This window comes from Cantharellus anzutake (assembly GCF_015039405.1).
Source record: "Cantharellus anzutake strain C23 chromosome Unknown EI90scaffold_28, whole genome shotgun sequence".
Classification (NCBI taxonomy): domain Eukaryota; kingdom Fungi; phylum Basidiomycota; class Agaricomycetes; order Cantharellales; family Hydnaceae; genus Cantharellus; species Cantharellus anzutake.
In genome coordinates this window covers 239,845-266,002 of record NW_024066978.1, presented here as the reverse complement: position 1 = coordinate 266,002, position 26,158 = coordinate 239,845, and the positions used below count along the sequence as shown (strand labels likewise).

The following is a 26,158-nucleotide window of genomic DNA, read 5'->3' as shown; positions in this document are numbered from 1 at the left end:
CGGAGCTCCCATATTCCGCAATCCTCTCGGTACCCCTCGATGGTCACCACCCCCTCCTTTCAATTTATTACCTACGCCTCCCTAAGTACGGAGCCCCAAAGACTTCTGGACAGCTCCGACGTCCGCTAGCGCACCCCCGCCTCCGCTGGGCAATACACTTGCCTGCCCTGCAGAGCCCACCTTCGGGCCTATCCCTCCTTTCCGTTTCTGGGTTATCGCCCGCCTTTCCGTTAACCCTGCAACCCAACTCGTCGGTAATATTCAGTTGGCTAATGTTTAACCCTGTTAGCTCCGCTCCGTTTGGCTCTGCCATGTGCGGACCTGTCTTCGCTGTAACCATATATATATCCAACTTGTACATAGGTTACACTTCAGTAATGACTAGAGTTACCCCCCTTCAGTTCTGGTTGTCAGTTAGTAAGTTAGGGCACGGACGTTGTAACGGGGATTTGCTGGTGTACCATAAACAAGCCAAATCCCGCGATTCTACTGCCCTTAGCCAATGTTCTCTCCTGCATATTTCTTATTTTTCCTGATTTTTCTGATTCCATTTCTAGTCACTAGAGCCCAATGTTTCTCTTTCTTATTGTTCTTTCCTTATTTGTCATTTCCGGATTCTTCCGTGATACCGTGACCAGCTGTATAGTTAGCTAGACAGTGAGGAGTAGCGGAATCCACACCCAGTTAACAAAACCTGTGCAAGCGACCACTCCAACCCTCCCCTCTCTTCTGTCTCGAGTCTAGTGGTGATAGACCCGTTACAACGTGTTACTAGGCACAGCGCTCTTGGCATAAGTCGCTGAGGCTGAAGCCCTCTGCCATGGAGACTTTCCTTCATCTCGAACCTGGTCTCTGACAGATAGAATCACATAGAATGTTCCAGAACAATACCAGAGATCATCCAGGCCACTGGGGCTTAGGTAAGCAGAGTAGATGGAAATAGCCAGCATACTTTGTGTCAAAACCCAAAGAAATGAGTCTGAGTGCAGACGGGCTCAACTAGAGGGGTTCTGAGAGCTCCAGTAGTGAACTGGAGCTTCTCCAGGAAGCCCGGGTCTGCAGGCTGATACAAGAGGCTCTAAGAAGGATGCAGCTGCAGTGTTACAGGAATGGGTTCCAGGGAACCCAACCTGAGCTGTTCTGCTCATGGATGGAGGTGGCTGCATAGCTGTTGAAGGGAGAGCAGGAGGAGATCTAAGGCCAGGTGTACTAACGGTAACTTGGCACTCCAAGGAGTGTACCAGCAGTGAGTATAGTGGGGGCTCCTTGAGGGAGCCACCTAACAGTCAGCTAGCAGTGACTTGGCGCTCATGTGAGCGTACCGGTAGCGTGGGTAGTTGGCACTCCTTGAGGGAGTAGCTGTCAGGGGACGGACCCTGGGACCCCATGACCCCTCTCTACAGTCCACAGTCCACCCTGTAAACACAGCCCATCTCAGGGCAGGACTGCTGTCATATCCATCCCCGGCCATCGACTTCCGGTCCCTCCGATCCCTCCGTTCCAACTCCGCTCCTCCCTCACTAACCTCGGAGCCCCCGTATTCCGCAATCCTCTCGGCACCCCTCGATGGTCACCACCCCCTCATTTCAATTTATTACCTACGCCTCCCTAAGTACGGAGCCCCGAAGACTTCCGGACAGCTCCGACGTCCGCTAGCGCACCCCTGCCTCCGCTGGGCAATACACTCGCCTGCCCTGCAGAGCCCACCTTCGGGCCTATCCCTCCTTTCCGTTTCTGGGTTATTGCCTGCCTTTCCGCTAACCCCACGAACCGACTCGTCGGTAATATTCAGTCGGCTAATGTTAAACCCCGTTAGCTCCGCTCCGTTCGGCTCCGCCAATTGCGGAACCGTCTCCGCTGTAACCATATATATATCCCACTTGTACATAGGTTACGCCCAGTAGAAAAATCAACTAGAGTTACCCCCCTAGGTTCTAATTGCCAGTCAGTAAGTTAGGGCACGGACATGTCACTAGGCACAGCGCTCTTGGCAGAAGTTGCTGAGGCCAAAGCCCTCCGTTACGGAGACATTCCTTCGTCTCGAATCTGGTCTCTGACAACTGCTGTGGGTAAGAAAGTGTATAAAAGGAAAGGCAGGTAAGTACAACTTGCCTGCTGTGGGTAAGAAAGTGAGAAGATTGAAGGTTACTTCTCACTTTCCCACAGTGGCCACAATATGAGGAAAACCTCCGGGGATACCCGGAAGTCACATGAAGGTAGGATCCGGGGACCGGAGCATGCGGTGTGGGAAGTGTGTGCGGGAAGTGGAGTGGGTCCGGACATGGGTCCGGGTCCGGGCTAAGTCAGGGTATGTGCCCTGACAGTAGCCCAGTGGTTGACTATCGGTTACTTGGTGCTCAGGGGAGCATACTGGTAGCGGGATTTGTTGGGACAGGCAGGTTGGTTGACCAGTGCATGGTAGTGAGTGACTGTGGGAATATGGGCCTGCAGGTACGTGGCCAGGCATCCTGGGGCTGCCTGAGTCACTTCTCCCTCCCAAGAAGGGAGGAAGGGTTGTAGGACCCAGTAGGGTACTACAGGAAGGGTAGGAACAGGAGCTCAACCACCCAGTGGGAGGGTGGGAGCAGGAAGAGTGAGGTCCAGTGTCTGAGCACTCACCGGGCTGTTGAGGTTTTCTCACAGATTGTAAGAAGATTGATGTAGACATCAATATGGGTCAAGTCAGATGTTACAGGGAAGGTTCACAGTGGTGGCACAATGGTGGCAGTTACAATCGTGGTACAAGGTTTTGGGGTTATGTATTTTTGATAAGGAAGGAACAATTCCGGCAACTGCCTTACATGTCATATGACTCATAACTATCTAATATAAATATTACAATGGTCAAGGGAAATCCCTTGAAACTCAACAAATCCCCCAGCCAGCACCAAAACCCAGTGGGAAAGCTTGGCATGGGGTTTGACAGCAAAATAAGGTGATGGAATCCCAAAGTCTGATTGCCTATAGTCACAGACCATAAGATTCTAGATCCATTTCTATAACACTCAGCAACTCGGAGGGAGTGCTGTGCCTCCATTACATCTTAGTTAGTCCTTAATTTCAGATGTCTGAGGTATCTTGTAGGACAGGGTCACAAATCACTCATAGGGGAGGGGTAAGTTTTAGTTGAGATTAGAATGGGGGTACATGGGTTCCAATCTACAGGTATATATAGAGGGAGGATGTCATATCCATACATACCCAATCCCGAACCGACCTCCAGACCCTCCTCTCAACCGCCTCTGGAGTCCTACCTTACCTCCATCTGCTCTGATACCCACCTTTGGATGTGACCCCGTTCCTCTCTCCACTCCACTCCTCTCCACTCCACTCCTCTCCACTCCTCTCATCACTCTCCTCCCTCCGACCCTCTTCTGCAACCTCTGCCAAAACGACCTTCTGCCACAGTGTCAGGGCCCAGCACCCAAGCCCTGACCCCACACCACCACCTCCCCTTCTCTACCAGTTGTTGTTTCACTGCCCTGTACACTTGTGTGAGCAGGGAAGTGTGAGAAGACCTCCAGACACTGCCACAGTTCTGGGCAAGCTGCTCACCCAGAATGTTCCCATGCCTTCTGAGTACTGCCACCCGGATCCTCCCTATAGTCACACCGCTCAACTGGGGAACTGTACAGTCTTTCCTTTTATGGGTGCCATCCACTTCCGGGTCCCAGGCCAGGCCCTGACACACAGTCCCATACCCTGTAGTTGGACACTGCTCATACCTCCACTCTGAGATCCCATCATGTCCCCAACCTCGGACTTTGACTCCACCTTGGCTTAAGTCCATTGCATTGGTGACCTCATTCTACATAAACACCATTGCCAACATTTCTTGGACTTCCAACCCCACCTCCACAACCTCCATAAGCTCCACAACCTCTGAGCTCCACGGACCATACCCAGCACTTTCACTGCTTGTAATGTATCTTTTGCACTTTCCCCTCATCCCTATTTGGACTACTGCTTCCTTCCATTTTAGCCAGTTAGTCACCAACCCCACTTCACCTCATCCTCCTGCCCCTCTGGGCTCTGCCCTCCCTACCTCCTTTCAGTTGTACCACAGAGTCTAACCCATGACCTTTGGTACCGCTCTGCTTCCATCATCCCTTTGTCTCCGTTCAGACACCTTTGTTCCAATTCGGACCCCTTTAATTTCCTTGTGCTTTCACCTCTCCACTATATACAGGCACTTGTACATACTCGTTTTGGACCTTCAGTCTAAAATCGACCAGAAATGCCCCCTAGAGACTTCCTGCTCACTGCTACTGAAATCAAGGACCAAATGGACAAACAGCCGGCTCGGATACCTGTTTTCACAACTATAAAACCACTTCCATTCATGCGACAACTCGGTACGGAATTTGGTACCTAAAAATAGTCCTAATTCGTACGATTCTGACGATACCAAGAACGCCCCAATCGGTCGAGATTTGATGGAGTTCTGCATTGGACAGGTTAGGCACGGAAGGTCACGAGTATGTGCGGGCGTGGGAATCTCAAGCGGCAACCCAGAATTCCAGCCTCACTCGTTCCCACGGCGTCTAATAAATTGGTAAAAATGTTTATCGGCTGTGTGAGAGTTACCTCCGGCTACATTTCCAATTTCGGCTCATAATTCCATAAATCCGTTGAGATATCGCTTATTTTCTTATATTTTCATATTTTGCCATCATTTCAGTTATTGATTGATATTCTTTTATTGTTACTGTTACCCTTTTTTATTATTTCGCCTAATAAGGTACCCAGGTGCCATATGGTACCAATATTCACCATCTATTATTTCTAAAAATAATTATTTCTTATAATCCTGTACATACCGGATTTTTGAAAAGAAGTTCTCCCCTCCCCCAAAAATTCTCTAAGGTGCTAGGATGCGCTAGAGAGGGTGTGAGTGTGTGGAATTCCAACAGTAGGAATAAGGGCAACAATCTAGCCTGCAACGAGTGGGTAGTGGATTTGTTGAGCCCGGACCTTGCGGAAATCCCGGAGAACTCACCACGGAGTTAAGGATCGAGAGCGTAGCGAAGTCTAGTCAAGAAGTAGGAGTTTTGGAGAGTTTGGCCCCACGAGCTTAGTCGGCATAGAGAGCCACTAGCCCTCTTGCAGCGCTGAAGTTTAAAGGCATGCCAGATATCAATTGAACTAATTTGTGGTGGGAGTGGCATGGTACTGGCATAATAGTATCGATTTGGACCATATCTGAGGCCCATGTCACAATCATACATAGCATCGCTGATGCAAGGTCTGGGGTGGAGAACTTGGATGATGCTGCATTAACCGCCATCCCAACAGATTGTGGATGTTTTGAGACAGTGATCAGTCCCACATTGGCATCCACACATGGAGGTGAGAGCCCTTTAGTAGCTTGATCAATCTGAGACTGATTAATCCCTTTAGCTTCCAGAATTGATGAGTAAATGGAGAGGGAATCAACACGTTGAAGCTGATCAAGAATCTGGGTGGTGTATGCTCTCCAATTTGTCACATGGTAAGTGACTTTGCAAGTGGGAATATGCAACACCTCAATTATCTCTGATGAACCATTGTCCATAGTTCCATGATCACGTATGTCATCGGCAAAATGATGGAGGTTGTGGTGCTTGGGGATTCGGAAATGGTGAATTGGTGTGCCCTTCCATTACAGCATGCACTGTTGTCAATGAAAACTCTAACACTTGAATAGTAAAGTGTCAAATCATCGATCATCGATTGCAAACTGACATCTGAGTGTGCCAGCAACTGCGCTTTGTATAAGTCAAGCAGAGAGTGTGTTGCCTGCATCATATGTGAGCTTTCATTCACTGTCCCTTTCTGATAAGCACCTGCAACCACAACAGCCAGATGGCACTGGAGGTCACGGTTTTCACAGCCAGACCATTGTGATATCTTTGATATTCCATTATGGAATGTGCATTGGCCCTTTCAGTAAGGCTGGGTGATGAATCGGGCATCAAGTGCATCCTCTCCGATTGTATTCTTGATCCATGTCTTCATGTGGTCACTGATATATTTGTGCAGCCCATGGAGTAAATCGAGACACAGAACCCGGCAAATGTCTATGGAAAGCCCTTCCCACCATAGGTTCTTGTCGTGACCACAAATCCTGGGGCTCCGTCAGCAGCGAATCAATGCCAATAGGCGATTCCGCTGACCCAAAACCCATCCTAACCAGCCCCCAACCCCATGTCTGGCCCCCTGCCTTACTGTGTGAGACTTGGCCAATAATCAGAACCTAGACCCTGCCGGTATTCCGACCTTACCTCCAGTTCCTGAGCCCTTGGCGCTCCCGGCATTCAGTCATGCCTGCCTTGTCTCCATCTGAACCACACTCATCGCTTCCCGCTATGTGGTCACAGCCATGCCCCGCTTCCGTGCATTCCGCACCCTCTGCCCACTCCGCACCCTCTGCCCATCTCTGCACCCTCTGGCCACTTCTGGTTGCCCTTGACACCTCTGGTCAGGTCAACACTCCCACTCCCCTCTGTACCTCTGTTGGCCTTCATGCTGTCCTTGTGTGACAGTGCTGGCAGATCAACCTCTGTTTGCGGACTTGTGTCGGCACTGCACCGACCCCGCTTATTTGCGGACTTGTATCGGCACCGCACGCTGACCTCCACTTTTGTCCTCTGGCCATTTTTGTCACTCGGCAACATAACATTCATTCCCTGCCGAGTGCCTATTATGTTCACCCCAATATTGGCATTTGATCCATGTGCTATTGCACTTTCCTATTCATTCATTTAATCTGTCAATATTGGTACTTGATCCGCTTTGACCTTATTCATTCCTTGCCTCCCATTTCCCAGGTTCTTGTCCTTGGTTTAGTTTGACAAGTCCCCGCTCATTTCCGCTTATTTCCGCACCGGACCGACCGGTCCCTCTTTTGATTTCTCTTACCTACTTATACCTTGTAAATACTTTCGGGGACCTCAGTCTGAATCAACTAGAGTACCCCCCCTGTCTGGTCTGAGTCTCTCCTTCTGCAAAGGGGGCTTCCCCCCCTCTGAGTCTGTGCTTGCGGAGTCCATGCTCCTACTACAGGTCCGCTCCGCCCGCAAGTCTTGTTTGAAGTCCGCTGTGAGTGTCAATCCGTAAATACGGGATCTCCCCCAAATGTCAAGCTCAGGGCACAGCGCTCCACCTGGGTTGCTGAGGCCATGATCCCACTCTGCTAACCTTGAACAGCACTTCCGGACGTGCCGCATATTTCCACCCGCATTTCCGCACATGTGCGCTCCAACAGACCTCTGCATCACCTCCGACCCCAACTCAGACAGAAACCCAATCCGTCTACCATCCATCTTCTGACAGTTTGTCCGACTCTGACAATATTCCAGTCTCTGACAGCATTCCAGACTCTGACAGTTCTCCACTCCAAGTAATCCTAGCTCCCTCGCTTTTACTGAAAATTGCCAAGTTGTTGCCTTGGGGTACTTCTTCCGAAGTTCATGCTGTGCCCTCAGAATATCCTCGCCTGTTCGCATCTTGCATGTCCAGCTGCCCCCGAGGTCCTTGTACTTGGCAACACACTTCGGGCACTCATTTCGTCAAAGCCCAAGGAGGTCTAGGACTTCCTCCAAGTCAGTGATCCAGGCCATGAGGGTCAAGACACACATTCGTACCATTCCCTGTGCATCAAGCAAGGGGATTGGAACAATTGGCTGCTTGGATCCTGCAAAGTTGTGGAGTGGCTTAAGGATTATGCAGAGACATTCATGGTAAAGTATTTTCTGCAGGAGACCAGGCATTCCCTTGGCCTCGTCAGCCAAGTGACTTCCATGAAACTCCTGTGATGAGAACTTGCTGATTGGCAAGTTTGCTAATTGGATCCAGGCCCGTTTGCTGGGCTTATTTTGCACCGACTTATGGATGTTCCCCAAAGAGAGATAAATTGGGTGCATTTTTTTGTTGCCAGAAAAGTTTGTCAGGTGAGTTTTGTCAGAGCCAAGCACAATTGCCAGTATGGTCAAGTCTGTCAAAAACCTGAATCATAGGGGGGGAAAATGCGTGAGTCTGAATGCAGGTGGGGCTCAACCAGAGGGGGTCCGAGAGCTCCGGTAGTGGACCGAAGCTTCTCCAGGAAGCCTGGTTCTGCTGGATGGTACAAGAGGCTCTAAGGAGGACGTGGCCTCAGCGACTTGGAGGGAGCGCTGTGCCTCCGTTACATCTCAGTTAGTCCTTGTATTTCTTATGTCTGAGGCATCTTGTAGAAAGGGAACAGGATTCACTCAGAGGGACTTTGGGTAGCATTTTAGTCAAGATTAGAACTGAGGAAAACTACAGGTTCTAATCTACAGGTATTTATAAGGAGGAATGGGAAGGACTTAGTCAAAGTCCGAATGATAATAGAAGAACACCGAAAGGTCCTGAACGATATCTTTAACAGGGAACCGAGGTGTTGGGTCGAGGAGGCCGGAGTAAGAGGCCGGAAAATGAATGGGAACAAGAAATGGGTAAGAGGGGGTTAGCTGACTGAATGGTAAGAAGAAGATAGTCGTGCTAAGAATGGAAGGTGACTAATAAGAGATGACGAGAGAGGGGTCACCAAAGGATGCAGGTAGCTCTGAAAGCGGAGTTGCATATCCAAAGGATGTTGGGTGACTCCAATAAATGAAATGGGTGGAGAAATGGTTTAGGGGTATGTCACGGGATGTCAGAGGTCCATCGGGATATCGGAGCAAATCCGGAGTCTCTGAATGTTCCGACTCGGGACCGAGGTTCCGGGGTGGGAGTGGCCAAGGTTCGGTGTGCCACAACCAGACCGGAGCTGAGACAGTCAGGAAGGAAGGTGACCTGGGGAGTGGGGAGGCATGGTGTAGGGGATGGTGAAGTTGTTAGGAAGGTGTGGTGTGGTGGGAGTGCGCGGGGTCAGGATTCCGGGATATGACAGAGTCACCTAACCTGTCAGAGACCAGGTTGAGATGAGGGAGTGTCTCCATGGTGGAGGGCTTCAGCCTCAGTGACTTATGCCAGGAGCACTGTGCCAAGTAACACATCCATGCCCTAACTTACTAAACTGGCAACCAGAACTGAAGGGGGTAAACTCTAGTCGATTTTATTACTGAGGTGTAACCTATGTACAAGTTGAGTATATATATAGTTACAACGAGGGCAGGTCCACAAATGGTGGAGCCGAGCAGAGCGGAGCTAACAGGATTAGACATTAGCCGATTGAATATTACCGACAAGTCGGGTTATGGGGTTAACGGAAAGGTAGTGTTACAAAAATGGGGCCGGAAGCGCCCATTTTCGTCCGTTCTGGCGCAGGAATAGGGAAGGGGGTTGGACATAATGGTTTACAGGTGGTTTCACAGATGGTTTGACATGTGGTGTAACAGATGTTAGCACAGCGGGTTTTTGGTTAATTATTGATTGGATAAACTCAATTACTATACAGATCATGTGATACAGAACCCATAAGAGTCTAAAATGGGAAATTCCCATTTCCATAACAGGTAGGCGATAACCCAGAAACGGAAAGGAGGGATAGGCCCAAAGGTGGGCTTTGCAGGGCAAGCGAGTGTATTGCCCAGCAGAGGTGGGAGTGCACTAGCGGACGTCGGAGCTGTCCAGAAGCCTTCAGGGCTCCATACTTAGGGAGGCGTAGGTAATAAATTGAAAGGAGGGGGTGGTGACCATCGAGGGGTACCGAGGTGATTGCAGAATACAGGAGCTCCGAGGTTAGTGAAGAAGGAGCGGAGGTAGACCGGAGGGATCAGAGTGAGTGGAAGTCGATGGCTGGGGATGGATATGACATAACCCCTTTTCTTCTAGTTTGCACTGTGATTTAGATTCATTATGGTATGTCACAAAGTTAAGTTTTGTGTAAGCGTCATACCTGTTCCTCATTCCAAATCCAACCAGAACTCAGCTCTGCATACACACAATTTGTTGACGGTGATCCATCCTCATTTGTCACAAATAGTTCTTCTGGTTCATAATCCATTTCCTCCCAGTAGTCTGGATTGCTGAAGAGGAGGGCTGCACATGCGACTATATCCCTGAAGTAGAGTTCATGAAGCTCATCAGGAGCATCTTTCAACGTGATTGTTGCATGTTGGAAGGGGGGTCCTTTGGGAAGCAAGTCACAAATGACTGCGTTGTAGGAGACGGTCACACTATGGAAACCCATTATGGAAATATGCCAAATAAATCACAAAATCCCATACGACAAGTAGATATGAGAAAATATAAGGACCTGAATTTTAATGAATTTTTACGAATTTTTACGAATTATTATGACTATACGTGATAAATTGAAAGAAAGAGAATTAGCAAAAATACTTCAAGCTTAGCATCAACAAGACGGAATTCTCGGGGGAATTTATAGCAAATATTAAACAAAGAATTAGGACAATCGGCCAAGATTTGACTATAAAAACAATCCCCACAGAAACTACTTTCCCATGTCCGCACATGTAGCCAAGGATGGAAGTACCACGGAACAAGGATTCCTCAGGAACTAATGCAAAATTCAAAGTCGTAATTATGATAGGAAATGTAGATGTCCCCCAAACGGACCCAATGAAAGTAATTACAGGGAAAACTACCCATAAACGACAGAGATATGACTAAAACTCCTGCAAAACGAGGACAACGTTTAAAAAGCAAGCATGAAGACTAACCAGTAACGACCGAGACGAGCTTGATAGCCCATTAGAAAGGAAGGGATCTAATCTTAATCCACCCAAATTTTCATAATAAAAGGATCATGCAATAATGAGATATCCAATAACGGGAATAGCGACATCAAAAGTCCGAGCTCAGGGAAAAGACGATGTTTACGTAGGATCCATAATTAAAACATACAACGAAATTTACACGGAAATTATGAAAAATAGGGAACTATAGTTATGCAAATTTACAGCCCAAACGGTCCAGCCGTTGTGAAGTTATACCCATGATGGGAATATAGAAATCCGCATCATGTTTAATGACACATGAGGGTGGCAATGCGAAGGGAACCGGCCATCGGAACCGAGATCCACACTTCGGCAGATCGTGAAGACCAATTTCTGTCCAAATAAGGAAGAGCCCGGTCAAAACAAAGCACAGAAAGTGCAAAACAACCTTAGATCATGAGGGAAAAATCTGAAATAAATTACAGAAGCCCATATTAAAGATATAAACACCCGCGCATACCATAAATCCCGAACAATTAAACAGAAACAGCGCCTGCATACGAACGACTATGGGAACGACGCACATGATTACCGAATGTGTGTGCGAACTTTTGCTAACTCGACGAATACCAGGAAATAGAACACAACCTTAGTACCATTGGAAAGGTGGGAATAAATGAAAATTTATGATACCAAGAACGTGAGAAACCATCCAGAAATGAATGAGATACAAGGACATGAAGTTAGAAACCTGAAAACGCATGGGAAGACAGCTTCAAGAGGTCCAGAGCCCTAAATAAAATACATAAAAATATGATATCTTCGAGGACGACCTACTATGACAACGAACAATACATATGGAGGATTAGGATGTGATAATACAAAGGGGAACCAGGGAAGATGAATGAAATCCACGAAAACCACTAAACTATGACGGACCATGGCAGGAATTTCAGGGAACAATATTCTAATGAAGTGGAGAGCTATAATACATTCATTTGAGTAATTCTTGACTACTAGCAACTTTTTCTTTCGGTCTTAAACCTGAATGATTCACTCATTTACTGTCATATCCGTACATACCCGACCCCGACCCCGACCCGACTTCCAGACCTCCACCCTCTTCACCTCCGGAGTCATAACCTACCGCTGCCATTCCGATACTCACCCTCGGTCCTGGCAACACACCTCCTCCTTACATCTCCGACCCTATCTCCGTCCGCTCCGATACTCACCTTCGGACCTGACTACTCTTCTTTCCGCCACTCCTTCTTCCTTACCTTTCCCCTCTCTCCTCCCTCTGCTACTCCTCCGCCACCCTTCCGCCAAGTTACGACCTTCCACCGTTGTTCCGTACTTCGCACTCGGACACCACTCGTACCTTACTCCGAGCCTCCGTCATAGTCCCTACCTCGGACTTTGACTCCACCTCGGTCTTAGTCCATTGCATTGGTGACCTCATACTACGTAAACACCATTGCCAATATCCCTCGGACTTTCAACCCCGCCTCCGTAACCTCCGTAAGCTCCGCAACCCCCGAGCTTCACGGATCACCTTCGGCCCTCTCGCCGCTTGTAATGTATTTCTCGCGTTTTCCCCTCATCCCTATTTGGACTACTGCTTCTTTCTATTCTAGCCAGTTAGTCATCATCCCCACTTCCCCTCATCCTCCTGCCCCTCTGGGCCTCGCCCTCCCTACCTCCTTTCGGATGTATCACAGGTCCTGCCTTATGACCTTTGGTACCTCTCCGCTTCTTCTACCCTTTGTTCCTGTTCGGACGTCTTCGTTCCGATTCGGTTACCCTTTGTCCTCCTTGTGCTTTTGCCCCTTCCATTATATATATCGGCGCTTGTACATACTCGTTTTGGTTTAGTCCGAAATCGACCTGAAATGCCCCAAGAGACTTCCTGCTCACCTACTGTGAAATTAAGGACCAAATGGACAAACAGCAATGGCACAGCGCTCTGCTTGAGTCGCTGAGGCCAAGGTCCCTCCACGCTAAGTCTCTGATTCCACTCCGGAGTCGTCCGTTTCCGCCCGTTCTAACATTTACCATTTCAAGTCTCATTTTAACTAAATGTCACTGAATAAAAATGGAATAAATCACCTGAAGGTCTCAGCGCAGCCATACACATAGTAATGCGAAGTTTGAATTCAGAATCACCGAGTCATAGCTAATTTAATGGTAAATATGAGGAATTTGAAATAGGAAACTGCAACAAATGCAGTGCAGTCAAGTTCTAATTAACCATTAAAATAGCTTAGGCGAGGAAGGACAATAAGGATTCTAGGTGCAGTCTGACCACAGTAGAGCCGCAGTTCACTGCAGCAAAGCGCAGTAGAACTATAGCATGAAATTTTCATTTTTTATTCAGTTTGAGGAAAATACACTGTAAATAAATCCTGTAAATATGCAGTAGAGCATGAAAAAGGAAGGCGACCCAAGGAGTATAAAAGGGAGACCCTTTCTGCGACTTTTCACCCCCCCTCAGAGAAGTAAGAAAATAGAGTATTATTTTTCTCAAGCATTTCTGGTTGTCAAAAAGTGATATGCAGTTAAGATTGCCACTGTAGTAAAAGGCAGCAATTCACGAGAGAAATATTAAGTAGATATTTCAACAGGAGAGCTGGTTAACACTCCAGATTTCAAAGTGTAAACACAAAACAGTTATTTTGCTACTGTTAAAACAAGCAATAAAATAAAACAAAAATAAAACAAACTCAAGGGACACTCCAGACACAATCTAAATCCATTAACTGAGTAGAATCTTTAAAACTTCACCAAATAAAAAATTTAATTCAAATTAAATTCCAAATTGAACAATGCTACACAGAATTACACCTAGACAAATTAAGAAATTTCAATAAAGGAACAGCTCTGCAGGGCTCGGTTTATCTGTAAGTCAATTCCCAGAAACTTTTAGACTAACCCATAAAAATAGAATTAGCCAAAACACTCGGATTGGTACTATAATTACAACAAATATTACTAGTACACTTCCCCATCCTAACTAAAAAACCAGGGAACAGCTTGGTGGTGGTCTCGTTTGAACCTCCCAACTGACCTTCCTTTGTTCTCTCCTTCAGCGTACATCTCTTTCACTGAAGAGAAGGACAGACCAAGGTGGCGTGTCTAGTTGGTGAGTAGTTCTGAGTGCTACTATGATATTTTCAGGTGATAGGCATGCTCACATAATAGAGTTGTAGAAATTTGTTTATTTCCAATTGGGACAACTCACTCTTACACAACCATTCCACCAGCTCCCACTCCTCCTTTGACTTCCATGGGGAATAGGCTGCACCCAAGTTGCCAAACTGGGACCTTGAACCCCATGGAGATGCTGCCTTTTGAGCCCCCATTTGTCAGGGCCCGGCCTCTGTCCGGGGGCAACCCTACCTCAGAGCTGGACACTTGCGGTGTCCCAGGCAGCCAGGTGCTGGATCCTATCCCAAGCTCCTCAAACTCACTAAGCAGGGATTGAGTTGTCATGTATTATGGAAGGTAGCTACAACTTGCCTAAGCGGGGATTGAGTTGAGAAGAAGGGTAAGTTTCCCTATTCCCTGCTTGGCTGCTATAAAAGGGAAATGTACTGTACAGTTCGTAACGTGACTATGGGTAGAAGCTGAGCATGTTCCCACGATGCGGAAAAGGTGTCACATGGGTTAAGGCGAGTTGCTCGCCTTGACCCACGTGATTTTTCCCACAGGTTCGCGTGTGGGCTGTAGTTGGGAGAGGTGTGTAAAGATGGGAGGATGAGGGAAGTGGGGGGGGGTCAGGGAAGGTGGTTCTGGGGTTGTATGGTCAGGTGTGGTTGCCCTGACACCGTTGCAGGCTTAACCCTTGTTTGGCTTTCCTGTCTAAATACAACAAAAGAATTCACTGCACTCTGCATGCCACTTAGCCGATGGAAGCCGGGGTTTGGTGAGTCGACAGGCACTCCATCCTCACCCTTATCTGAGTCATCCCCAATATCATTTAGGCTTGGAGAACTTGAAGCATTGGAGGCAGTGATTCCGGCTTCATCTTCCGAATCATCAAGCATACAACTTGAAGGATCATATACCAGTGTTGGTCCAACATCTGAGACTTTGTATAATTGATGGTCCATAGGTTCATAGATGCTGAGCACTGTATCGTCGTGTTCAGCTGTCGAGTTCATTGCTTGATTGGAGCCAGCATAGTGGGCCATTCCAGCCAATTTCCTTTGAAGACATCCTGCCAAAGCTGATATGTGACTTTGCAGTGCATGGTTTGTGGCGAATGTCTGCCTTTCGATGCAGTAGTCACAAGAATACTTGATAGAGTCAGTGACTGGTTTCAGGCTGGAAGATGCCTTGCCGCAGTGGCGCTTAGCTGAGTGCATTGGAATGGGTCCTGGGAGCAGAGGTGGTATGTGGCCCAAATTTTAATTTTTTTTCAGCATGTGGCGGAACTTTTTTTTCATCACATGTATATAAGCTTTTTTTTTTACATCAGTTCCTCCCCTTTACTTTGTCCTGACTCCTTTCTACTAGCACCTGGTATTGGCAATGCCACCAAGGGCCAACCAGGCTCAGCGACAGAGACATCTACAAACAGCTTCCCTTGACAACGGTTCCAACAGCGACCCCCCATTCCAATTCAGTAACACCACAGTTGCTGCTGCTGCTGCTGGCAAGCGACGTCGACACCCCACTCTTGCAATTGCCACCCATGAAGCGGATGTGGCAAAGTCAAAAAAACGTCATCTTGCAAGAGTGCAGAAGGAAACATTACAGCCAGGTGGAAATCACTCAAGACATCGTCAGTGGCTGCCTCCCTCAATCCCAACCCTTACTGATCCTCCTGTTAGTTACCCCCACTGCTGGTCGCCGTCGTGCCACAAAGTCTCAAAGCCATGCTCAAGCCAGGCCAGCATGGCTCTCAGACTGTCATGGCTGTGCATTCTGGCCTGTTCCCTGCCCATCCTGATGCTGCCCAAGCCCGTTCCCGCTGTGCGAGCGTGAGCACAAGCCCCAACCCTCATCCCTATCCTTGTTACAAAAATGGGGCCGGGGGCGCCCATTTTCGTCCGTTCTTGGCGCAGGAAAGTGGAAAGTGGAGGTGGGGTGATTCATTAGGCTTTACAGGTAGTTTCACAGATGTTGTAACATGAGGTTTAACAGATGTTAGCACAGCGGGTTTTTTGGTAATTGTTGATTCGTTAAACTTAATTATTTTACAAATCATGTGATATGGCAGTGCACAGAGCCCATAAGAGTCTAAAATGGGAAATTCCCATTTCCATAACAATCCTCCTTGAGGACTCCCCACTCACCCCCCACTTGCCCGTGGTTCCCCAATGCTAGACCGACTCCCCTGCTGCCACACCGAACCGGCATCTGACGCCAGTGGCCATGATGGATCTGATGATGAAGGTATGTACCAATCTGCCACACTCCCATTGTGTACTGTCACAGGGTCTTATTTCCCCATTAGCAGGTGTGCCTTTGTCCCTCGCACACACTCAAGGGGCAGCAATGGCAGGATCATGGAAACAACTTGAGCAAAATGCAGGGTCGTCAAGGGGGTGTGTTCTAGTCTACAACTCAGACTCAAGTCGAAACATCCCATGACAGGTGAGTACTTATTGTTATCACAATATTACCTATAATTTATTGTACTCCTGGGCTTCATATAACTTCTCTTCCAGTCCACTCAGCCATGACCCACTCAGCTGCAACCCAGCAACAAACCAGGATTCCAATCTGGCTTCTGATGAACACCCCAGTTCCCCCATTCCATCCCATGTGGAATCTGTGGTAGTGCATGGCGTTGCCAATCTTGGGCCAAAGCTGCCTGTCAGGAAGAGGAAGCAGCAGGCAGAGGGTGAGCCAACATCAAAAGATGCCACACTGGAGTTTTGGCACCAGGGAGATGATGAAACCTTTTCTGTCATCACTCAGTCCCGCATTGAATTCCTGGCTCATTGCAGGGAACCCTTGGTCCCTAGGTATGCACAAGCCCAATGGGATACGATATGAAGACACATCCATCCACACTCGTTTTGCCCATGATGCTCTGGTGGCAACTGCTCAAAGGCTTGGATTACCACACAACTGTCAGGGCACACCCCGCCTGACCCAGCACCGCACCCTGCGCCGCCCTGCCCTACTCCGCTCCCCCCGCTACCACTACTCGTTCCTCCTCTCCCTTTTTCTTCTTTGTCTCTATTTCTATTCCATGGTCAACTTCCCTTTTCTCTATGTATCATTACACACCTAATGCCGCTCCCCTGATCGCCGCACCCACCACACGCATTCCCACCTACAGAGCAGCACACCTTTGGGATCTCCCGTGGAGGCACCCAGAGAGGTCTGGCTGTGTGCGGAGATGACATGGCTCCCCCCACATGACCCTGACTGCATGGATATAATAGCACCTGGGGTGGGAACAGAAGAAGCAGCCTTCTTCTCAACTTCCCACTTCAGACTAAGTGGTTGGGGACGCTCCCCTGTGATGGGATTGCCGCTATGCACAGCTGACATCTGTCCCATCGGATCCCTTGTGCCGGGACTTCACGCTTTCGGAGCTGTCCCTGACAACAACCAATTTACAGTGAAACTGCTTATGATAACAACGGTGTGTAATATTCACATTTCTCGATTGAGTGAGATTGTATCATCACCCCCATAGCTGGTTAGGATTGTGTCCAACTTCCGCAACAGATTCCGGACCCGAGCAATCCAGGCTGTCAAGTGCCACTACCATTTTGCTAGCTTAGATGGGACAGAGCAGGTTGAGATGGCAACACAACTTATGGATGGGTTCAAGTATGTTTGGCACAACCATGCTTCAGTATGATATTACGTGCTCTGTCATCATTTGGATACTGACATTGTCCCTGTGTCTAGAAGGAGGGACCGTATGAAAACCCTGTGATTTCCGATGTCATCACAGTTTTCTTCCAATTCAAATTTCAGTACATCTCGCGGACCTTAGGTGAATCATATCTGGATGAATTCAAGAACTTCAATGACCACCATGAGCTGATTGCTCTTGCCCTCTCAGCAGTAAGTTGTTTGCAACCCAACATGCCGTGCACTCTAATGATCACCTACTAGATTCATTGTGCACTTGAGACTATTGCCAATGATAAAACCGAGTTTTCGGCTTCACAGTTCAGCTTCATTCACGAGAACCACTTGATTGACATTGAGGAGTTCTCGGTTAAGAAGTCAAAGAGGTGGGCACGTATCTGTACCGAGCTGTTTTGGAAGATGGCATGAGTTAGGACTTATTTGCTATATTTGTCAGAGACCGGATTCGAGACGAGGGAGAGTCTCCATAGCGGAGGGCTTTGGCCTCAGCGACTTATGCCAAGAGCGCTGTGCCTAGTGACACATCCGTGCCCTAACTTACTGACTGGCAATCAGAACCGAAGGGGGGTAACTCTAGTTGGTTTTATTACTGGAGTGTAACCTATGTACAAGTTGGATATATATATGGTTACAGCGGAGATGGGTCCGCAATTGGCGGAGCTGAACGGAGCGGAGCTAACGGGGTTAAACATTAGCCAACTGAATATTACCGACGAGTTGGGTTGCAGGGTTAGCAGGAAGGCAGGCGATAACCCAGAAACGGAAAGGAGGATAGGCCCAAAGGTGGGCTCTGCAGGGCAGGCGAGTGTATTGCCCAGCGGAGGCGGGAGTGCGCTAGCGGACGTTGGAGCTGTCCGGAAGTCTTCGGGGCTCCGTACTTAGGGAGGCGTAGGTAATAAATTGAAAAGAGGGGGTGGTGACCATCGAGGGGTACCGAGAGGATTACGGAATACAGGAGCTCCGAGGTTAGTGAGGAAGGAGCGGAGTTAGACCGGAGGGATCGGAGGGACCGGGAGTCAATGGCCGGGGATGGATATGACAGTATCCCCTTCTTAGGCCTGAACCCTTGAAGGCCCAGAATTAGTAAGATGAGGGGAGCTGCACTTACAGAAAGAAAAGCAAATGAGGAAATGAAAATGAAAAAACGGAAGTGAGGAGTGGAGGGGAAAGGAGAAATGGGAGAGGAGTCGGGGTTCCTAAGGAGCTTCGGGTCCAGGCTTCGCTGGGTACCGAGAGTGGAACGCTTCGATGAGGTCGGAGGCATGATCGAGTTCGCCAGCAAGGAGCCATTGTGTCTCCTCATCGGTCCCTTCATAGCCTAGCCACTTGACCAGGTAGAGCAACTTGTTGCGTCTACGTCGGTCGATCTTGGAGTCGAGTATCTCCTCGATCTCGAACTCGATCTCGCCTTCGATTTCTATGGGAGGCGGAGGTGGCTGGTGGCGGTTCGGAATGGTGTTCGGGACGGAGGGTTCAATCTGCGAGACGTGGAATACCGGGTGAATGGCTCGCATGTTTTCCGGCAGGCGGAGAGTGAGGGAGTGAGTTCCAACGCGGGCGATGATCTCGAATGGGCCGAGGTTTTTCTTGGAGAGCTTTTTGGAAGGTCGGGTGGAGCGGAAGTACTTGGCCTTTACATAGACCGAGGTTCCTACTTCGAAAGCTGGGGCAGGGCTCCAACGGGAGTCTGCCGGGCCCTGATAGCGGATCTGAGCGAGATGCATTTCCTCGCGAAGGAAGTGGTGGAGGGAGTCGAGATCGACGGAGTACTCTTGGGCGCGTACTGATGTCAGGTCTCGCTCCGGGTGGACGGTGATGTTCAGATGGTAGCCTTTGTTGGCGAAGAATGGGGAGACGCCCGTGGTGGCATTCGGAGCGTTGTTGTATGCGAACTCTGCGAGAGGCAGGAGTTCGGACCAATTGTCCTGCTGGTAGTTACTGTAGATGCGCAGGTACTGCTCGAGCGTCTGGTTCATCCGTTCGGTCTGACCGTCTCCTTCCAGGTGATAACCGGAGGTGAAGTGGAGGTGGATGTCGAGGGCCTTACCAAGTGAACGGAAAAAATGAGAGACAAACTCCGGACCCCTGTCGGAGGTGACGTGGGATGGAACTCCGTGCTTGGAGAACACATGGAGGAGGAAGAGCTTGGCCAGTTTCAGAGAGGTGATGGTATCGTGGGTAGGGATGAAAATGCACTGTTTGGACAGGCGGTCCATGATGACCAAGATGGAAGTGAATCCGGAAGAGGAGGGTAGCTGTTCGATGAAATCCATGGAGATGGAGTTCCAAGGACGTTCGGGGATGGGGAGTTGTTTGAGTAAGCCGTAAGGCTTATGACGGGGGACCTTGGCACAGGCACAAGAAGTGCAGGAGGATACGTAACTCTTGACGAAGTTACGGATGCCCAGCCAGGTATACTCACGACGTACTAGATCCAGAGTCCGGTTTTGCCTGAAGTGTCCGGAAAGTTGGTGGTCGTGTTTGTCTCGCAAAACGTGGAGATGGAGGTCGTTAGAGTCCGGAACGTAAATGCGATTGTCCAGCCTTAAGAGGCCTTCGGCATCAATGGACCAGCGGGAATTGGGGGGGTTGGGGGAAGCGAGATGAGAAGAGATTGTGGTGTCGGAGGAGAGGGAGGTTAGGATGTCTCGATGAAGAGCCTCTGTGTCAACGAGTATGGCTGCTCAGATTACTGTGGCAGCTAGGAACATAGCTCGTAAGGATGCAGTGAGCTGCTCCGAAGTGAAGACCAGTCGGAAGTTCTGCAGATTGACGCGAGCGTAGTCCATATCCCCTTCTTTGGGATAGACATCCCAGCGTCTAGTCAACGCATCTGGTTTAACTCCGAGTCTTCCGGGACGGAATCGGACTGTCATGTGGAATTGGGAGAGGAACTCTGACCAGCGGGCTTGCCGCCAGGTCAAGAGTTTGGTGGTGGAGAAATACTCGAGGTTTTTGTGGTCGGTGACAACATTGATTGGGGTTCCCGAACCTTCGAGGTAATGACGCCATGATCGGAACGCATCATGAATGGCGAGCAGTTCCTTGTCATGGGTGTCGTAATTGAGCTCCGGCGCCGAGAGTGTTCTAGAGCGGAAAGCGACGGGGTGAATCTCTCCGTCATCACAGTGAATGGAAAGGATTCTGGAGATCGCGTAATCGGAGGCGTCGGTTTCTACGATGAGGGGGGCATCGGGTAGCCAATGTGTGAGGATAGGAGCAGAAGTGAAGGCTTCTTTCAAGGTGTTGAAAGCAGAGCAACAATCGTCAGAGAATAGCCAGGGGGCTCCTTTACGCGTGAGGCGCATCAAGGGGACCACAATGTCGGAGTATTGGTGAATGAAACGCCGATAGAAGTTAGCGAAGCCAAGGAAGGATTGGACATCCTTGACTTTACAGGGCTCGGGCCAATCTTGGACGGCTTTGACCTTCTCGATGGACATGGTGAGTCCGGAAGGAGAGAGGCAGTAACCGAGATATTCCGTAGTGTCTGTATGAAACTCGCATTTCTTCAGATTGGCGTATAGGCCGTGTTTGCGGAGTCTCCTAAGAACTTCTCAGACATGCTCCTGATGCGAAGCCATGTCTTCCGAGTAGGTAAGGATGTCATCTAGGTAGACTACCACAGAAATGTCCAAGAGGTCGGCAAAGATCGTGTTGACGAATCGCTGGAAAGTCGCAGGTGCGTTCGTGAGACCGAATGGCATGACAAGCCACTCATAGGAACCATAGCGCGTGCGGAAAGAGGTCTTCCATTCGTCGCCTGCTGCAATGCGAACCAGGTGGTAAGCATGCCGGAGGTCGAGTCTGGTGTAGACCGTGGCATGGCTAGGTGCGTCAAGGAGGTCAGAGATGCGGGGAAGTGGGTAGCGATCCTTTTTGGTGATCTTGTTCAGCCCTCGGAAGTCGACGCAAAGATGGAGGGATCCGTCCTTCTTGCGGATGAAGAGGACCGGTGCCGCGTGAGCGGAAGTAGCGGGGCAAATGAACCCGGAGGCCAGGTGTTCATCTAAGAATGCCCGGAGGGCCTCGAGTTCCGAAGTAGAGAGAGAGTACATGGTACCCAAGGGTGGGGAGGTGCCTCCCTCAAGGTCGATCTTTAGGTCGTGCTCACGGTGCGGTGCCAGCGTCGAGGCTTTGCTCTTACTGAACACATCTGCGAACTCGTGATACTCCTTCGGAACGGCCGAGAGGTCGACGGAATCGGTGTGGGATGAGGCAGCCCTCAAGCAGCTTTCCTCGGAAGGGATGGTTAGGCTGAAGGATACCGATCCTTCAAGTCAGCAAGCCTTCGCAAATGCGGAATGGCTGACGAACTCGATAGATGGTAACGGAGGAGTAACAGCCTGTGACTGAGGTGCTGGCGAAACATCAGATGGTTGGATGTCGGACGACGGCGGTGGTGCTGGAGACGACGGGGGAGAGCTCGGAGTAACTGTCTTGGTAGGTTCGGAAGTTCGGAACGTAATACTGCTTGAGACCCAGTCAATCAACGGATTGTAGCGGGTAAGCCAGTTGTGTCCTAGGACTAGGGAACATGATCCATCCAGCAATGTGACAAAGAAAGTCGTGGGGGTGATGTTTCCGGAAGCGAAGCGGAGGGGAATATCAACGGCACGGGTTATGATTGAGTTGGTGCTACCATCGAATAGGCGTAGTTGTAGGGGTTTAATCTGGTATGTCTTCAAGGCCAGCTTTTTTACGAATGTGTCATCGATGAAGCAGTCCGAAGACCCAGAATCTACGAGTGCGGGTACGTTCTCATAGGAGCGGAAAAGTTTATTTTGTGTCCTAATATTGGACGGAGGAGAAACAGAAGGAGAGGAAGAAGAGAAGCGGAGAGAGGTAGATCGATCTACGGAAGTAGTCGGAGGGGGCGGAAGAGAGAGTGGTACATCAGCAACACTATCTACAACGGGTAGAACATTAACCGAAGGGTCAACATTGAGGGGAGAAAATAGACCATTTGAAAGAGAAAAGGAAACGGGAATGTGGAGGGAGGATAAGTCGGAAATGGAAGACACATTTAAACGCACTTCTTTGAGCGCACGGAAGGAAGGATCGCAACCCCCGGTCCGTGTGGAGTCCACGGGGGTGTGGACTAATTTTTTGCTTCTGCGGAAGCGGATCCTTGCTCCTCAGTCTGGGCCGAACGGGCCTTAGACGCGTGAGAAGAAGACTTGGGACAGTCCTTGACCATGTGGCCAGACTGACTGCAGAACATACAAAGTTTCTCGTCGAGACAACGCTTACACTCTTGTGGCATGAGCTTGCCGTTGTCTCCGAGTTTAGATGAGAGGTCCGGTTTAACGGAGCTGGCCTCGGACTTCTTATTGTCCTTCGGAGGCCTACTACCGGAAGCGGAGTTGAAAGAGGAGGAGGAAGGGACAGGGTCGGAATGAGAAGCAGCGGTGGACTTGTCAAAAACGTTAGAGGAAGAGGGTTTCACGTGACGTGTAACTTCCGATTTACGCTCCCAATAGCGCACATCGAGAGTTTGGGACAGGGTGCGAAGTTCAGAGAGAGTAGAGGGTTTACCTACTCTGGCAATATCGTCCTTGATACGTTCCGGCAATCTGTTGTAGAAGAAACGATGAAGCATGGCTTCTCCGTAACCATGAAGTTGAGAGGCGTGTCGATTGAACTCGACGACGTATTTATTGATGTGGTGCCCGTCCTTCATGTCCAGAGTCATCAGTTGAACCTCGGTGTCGCCCACAGGATCGTGAGGGCCAAAGTTAGTTTGAAGTTCATTAACGAACTCTTGATAGTCGTTCATCCATCGCGGACGAAGCGTGGAATTCTGGTCGAATAACAGGTCCGGCTCAAACCAATCGAGGGCCATTCCCTTGAGGTAGGACTGCACGAATATGACTTTAGCACAGTCGCTAGCAAAAGCGAGGGGACGGTCCTGGAAATTGAGCTCGCATCGGACCAAGAATACTCGGAGTTCTCGGGGATCCTTTCCGTCGAACTGTTCGGGTTCGCGGACCTTGGTCCGGAGAGCAGAAGATCGTCGTCGTCGTCGTCGTCGTCCGGTGTGACGAGCCAGACTGGCAATGGCTTGGGCCAATTGTGCAATAGCCACGTTGGAGGTGGGTTCGGCATCGTCGGTGGTTGGGACAGTGGGGATGGGAGGATCAGCAGGGGGAGGATCGACGAAGTCAGGGACCTCGGAACCGAGTCCAAAGAAGTGGACGGGATCTATGGGTTGTTCCGTGGTGTCTCCGAAGTCGGAGTCTGCAACTGGTGATCGATTCCTGATGGGGCACATGATCGGAGTCGATGGGAGGGGGGTTTCAAGGTTAGAAAAGCTTCGAAACTCAACTGGGTTTCTCGCCAATCGACTAGGGCCAGGCTGAAAGGGTTCCGGGGAAGGTGAAGCGGAGTTGGGAACTAATGTGCGTAGTTGGGAACGAGTGCAAAGGACTTTTGGTGCCATACAAGACATGTACTAGTCAGGGAGTAATAAAATACTGTCAGAGACCGGATTCGAGACGAGGGAGAGTCTCCATAGCGGAGGGCTTTGGCCTCAGCGACTTATGCCAAGAGCGCTGTGCCTAGTGACACGTCCGTGCCCTAACTTACTGACTGGCAATCAGAACCGAAGGGGGGTAACTCTAGTTGATTTTATTACTGGAGTGTAACCTATGTACAAGTTGGATATATATATGGTTACAGCGGAGACGGGTCCGCAATTGGCGGAGCTGAACGGAGCGGAGCTAACGGGGTTAAACATTAGCCGACTGAATATTACCGACGAGTCGGGTTGTGGGGTTAGCAGGAAGGCAGGCGATAACCCAGAAACGGAAAGGAGGGATAGGCCCGAAGGTGCTGTTAGAACCGGGCAGAAACGGACGACTCCGGAGTGGAATCGGAGACTTAGCATGGAGGGACCTTGGCCTCAGCGACTCAAGCGGAGCGCTGTGCCATTGCTGTTTGTCCATTTGGTCCTTAATTTCACAGTAGGTGAGCAGGAAGTCTCTTGGGGGCATTTCAGGTCGATTTTGGACTAAACCAAAACGAGTATGTACAAGCGCCGATATATATAATGGAAGGGGCAAAAGCACAAGGAGAACAAAGGGTAACCGAATCGGAACGAAGACATCCGAACGGGAACAAAGGGTAGAAGAAGCGGAGAGGTACCAAAGGTCATAAGGCAGGACCTGTGATACATCCGAAAGGAGGTAGGGAGGGCAAGGCCCAGAGGGGCAGGAGGATGAGGGGAAGTGGGGATGATGACTAACTGGCTAGAATAGAAAGAAGCAGTAGTCCAAATAGGGATGAGGGGAAAACGCGAGAAATACATTACAAGCAGCGAGAGGGCCGAAGGTGATCCGTGAAGCTCGGGGGTTGCGGAGCTTACGGAGGTTACGGAGGCGGGGTTGAAAGTCCGAGGGATATTGGCAATGGTGTTTACGTAGTATGAGGTCACCAATGCAATGGACTAAGACCAAGGTGGAGTCAAAGTCCGAGGTAGGGACTATGACGGAGGCTCGGAGTAAGGTACGAGCGGTGTCCGAGTGCGAAGTACGGAACAGCGGTGGAAGGTCGTAACTTGGCAGAAGGGTGGCGGAGGAGTAGCAGAGGGAGGAGAGAGGGGAAAGGTAAGGGGGAAGGAGTGGTGGAAAGAAGAGTAGTCAGGTCCGAAGGTGAGTATCGGAGCAGACGGGGGAAGCGTAGGAGGATGACGGGAGGGTGGAGGTGTTGTGAAGGGGGAGCGGAGTAGTAGGAGGGTGGCGAGAGGGGCAGTGTTCGGTCCGAGATGAGTATCGGAGCGGACGGAGATAGGGTCGGGGAGGTAAGGAGGAGGTGTGTTGCCAGGACCGAGGGTGAGTATCGGAACGGCAGCGGTAGGTTATGACTCCGGAGGTGAAGAGGGTGGAGGTCCGGAAGTCGGGTCGGGGTCGGGTATGCACAGATATGACAGGTGGGCTCTGCAGGGCAGGCAAGTGTATTGCCCAGTGGAGGCGGGAGTGCGCTAGCGGACGTCGGAGCTGTCCGGAAGTCTTCAGGGCTCCGTACTTAGGGAGGCATAGGTAATAAATTGAAAAGAGGGGGTGGTGACCATCGAGGGGTACCGAGAGGATTACGGAATACGGGAGCTCCGAGGTTAGTGAGGAAGGAGCAGAGTTAGACTGGAGGGATCGGAGGGACCGGGAGTCGATGGCCAGGGATGGATATGACAATATTGGAGAACTCATGAAAATTATTCCAATAGGCATGTGTTGGACAAAGAGCACCTGTATGAGGAGAAAAATGGTATCATTATTGCTGCTGCGGATAAGCCATGTGGGAACATTGGCAGATGGAGCGATTCTGACTAGTAGAACATGTTTTGAAAGTTCGCAATATATAATTGGATTTGCTTGTATAACAACTCGGAAATGGACAGAAACTGGGACGGAATGGGAGTGGGTTGAGCGCTATACCCAGTTACCACAAGAGAATGGGAGCCTGGGGAGCACTATACCGAGATCTCACAGGAGCCGTGAGAGACCAGGGCTCTCAGAGCTAGGGGAGCTCTTGCTCCTGCCGCTCCGAGAGGGGGCAAGGACCTCCTGAACTCTCATGCCTCCCTGTGCTCCCTTAGCTCCAGGAGAACGCTCCGAGTTTGCTGATGTGGCTATACTGAAGCCAGCTGGTTTTGAAACCACACATCAGCAAAAAATTGTTATGCTCCTGAGTGC

General features: G+C 49.8%; 5 protein-coding genes across 5 annotated transcripts; 1 reads left to right on the top strand and 4 right to left on the bottom strand.

The window, feature by feature from the left end:
- Positions 1-5,074: 5,074 nt before the first annotated feature.
- On the bottom strand, positions 5,075-5,554 carry EI90DRAFT_3124589 (uncharacterized protein; the record flags this gene model as incomplete). The annotated part of the gene is made up of 1 exon (XM_039063735.1): positions 5,075-5,554. The coding sequence occupies one exon, from the start codon at positions 5,552-5,554 to the stop codon at positions 5,075-5,077; it is 480 nt and encodes a 159-aa protein (XP_038915337.1).
- Positions 5,555-7,688: 2,134 nt separating this feature from the next.
- Positions 7,689-7,976, bottom strand: EI90DRAFT_2872579 (uncharacterized protein; the record flags this gene model as incomplete). Its single annotated transcript, XM_039053861.1, has 1 exon — positions 7,689-7,976. A coding segment is annotated over one exon (288 nt), but the record flags the coding sequence as incomplete, so codon positions are not given.
- Positions 7,977-9,596: 1,620 nt separating this feature from the next.
- On the bottom strand, positions 9,597-10,135 carry EI90DRAFT_3124588 (uncharacterized protein; the record flags this gene model as incomplete). Its single annotated transcript, XM_039063734.1, has 2 exons — positions 9,597-9,773; positions 9,842-10,135. The coding sequence occupies 2 exons, from the start codon at positions 10,133-10,135 to the stop codon at positions 9,597-9,599; spliced, it is 471 nt and encodes a 156-aa protein (XP_038915335.1).
- A 3,733-nt stretch (positions 10,136-13,868) lies between these two features.
- On the bottom strand, positions 13,869-14,818 carry EI90DRAFT_3016886 (uncharacterized protein; the record flags this gene model as incomplete). The annotated part of the gene is made up of 3 exons (XM_039057040.1): positions 13,869-14,094; positions 14,320-14,348; positions 14,510-14,818. 3 exons carry the CDS (start codon positions 14,816-14,818, stop codon positions 13,869-13,871), a joined length of 564 nt encoding a protein of 187 aa, XP_038915334.1.
- A 340-nt stretch (positions 14,819-15,158) lies between these two features.
- On the top strand, positions 15,159-17,876 carry EI90DRAFT_3124587 (uncharacterized protein; the record flags this gene model as incomplete). The annotated part of the gene is made up of 9 exons (XM_039063733.1): positions 15,159-15,332; positions 15,391-15,411; positions 15,461-15,610; positions 15,957-16,025; positions 16,201-16,226; positions 16,301-16,600; positions 17,367-17,445; positions 17,502-17,660; positions 17,712-17,876. 9 exons carry the CDS (start codon positions 15,159-15,161, stop codon positions 17,874-17,876), a joined length of 1,143 nt encoding a protein of 380 aa, XP_038915333.1.
- Positions 17,877-26,158: the final 8,282 nt, after the last annotated feature.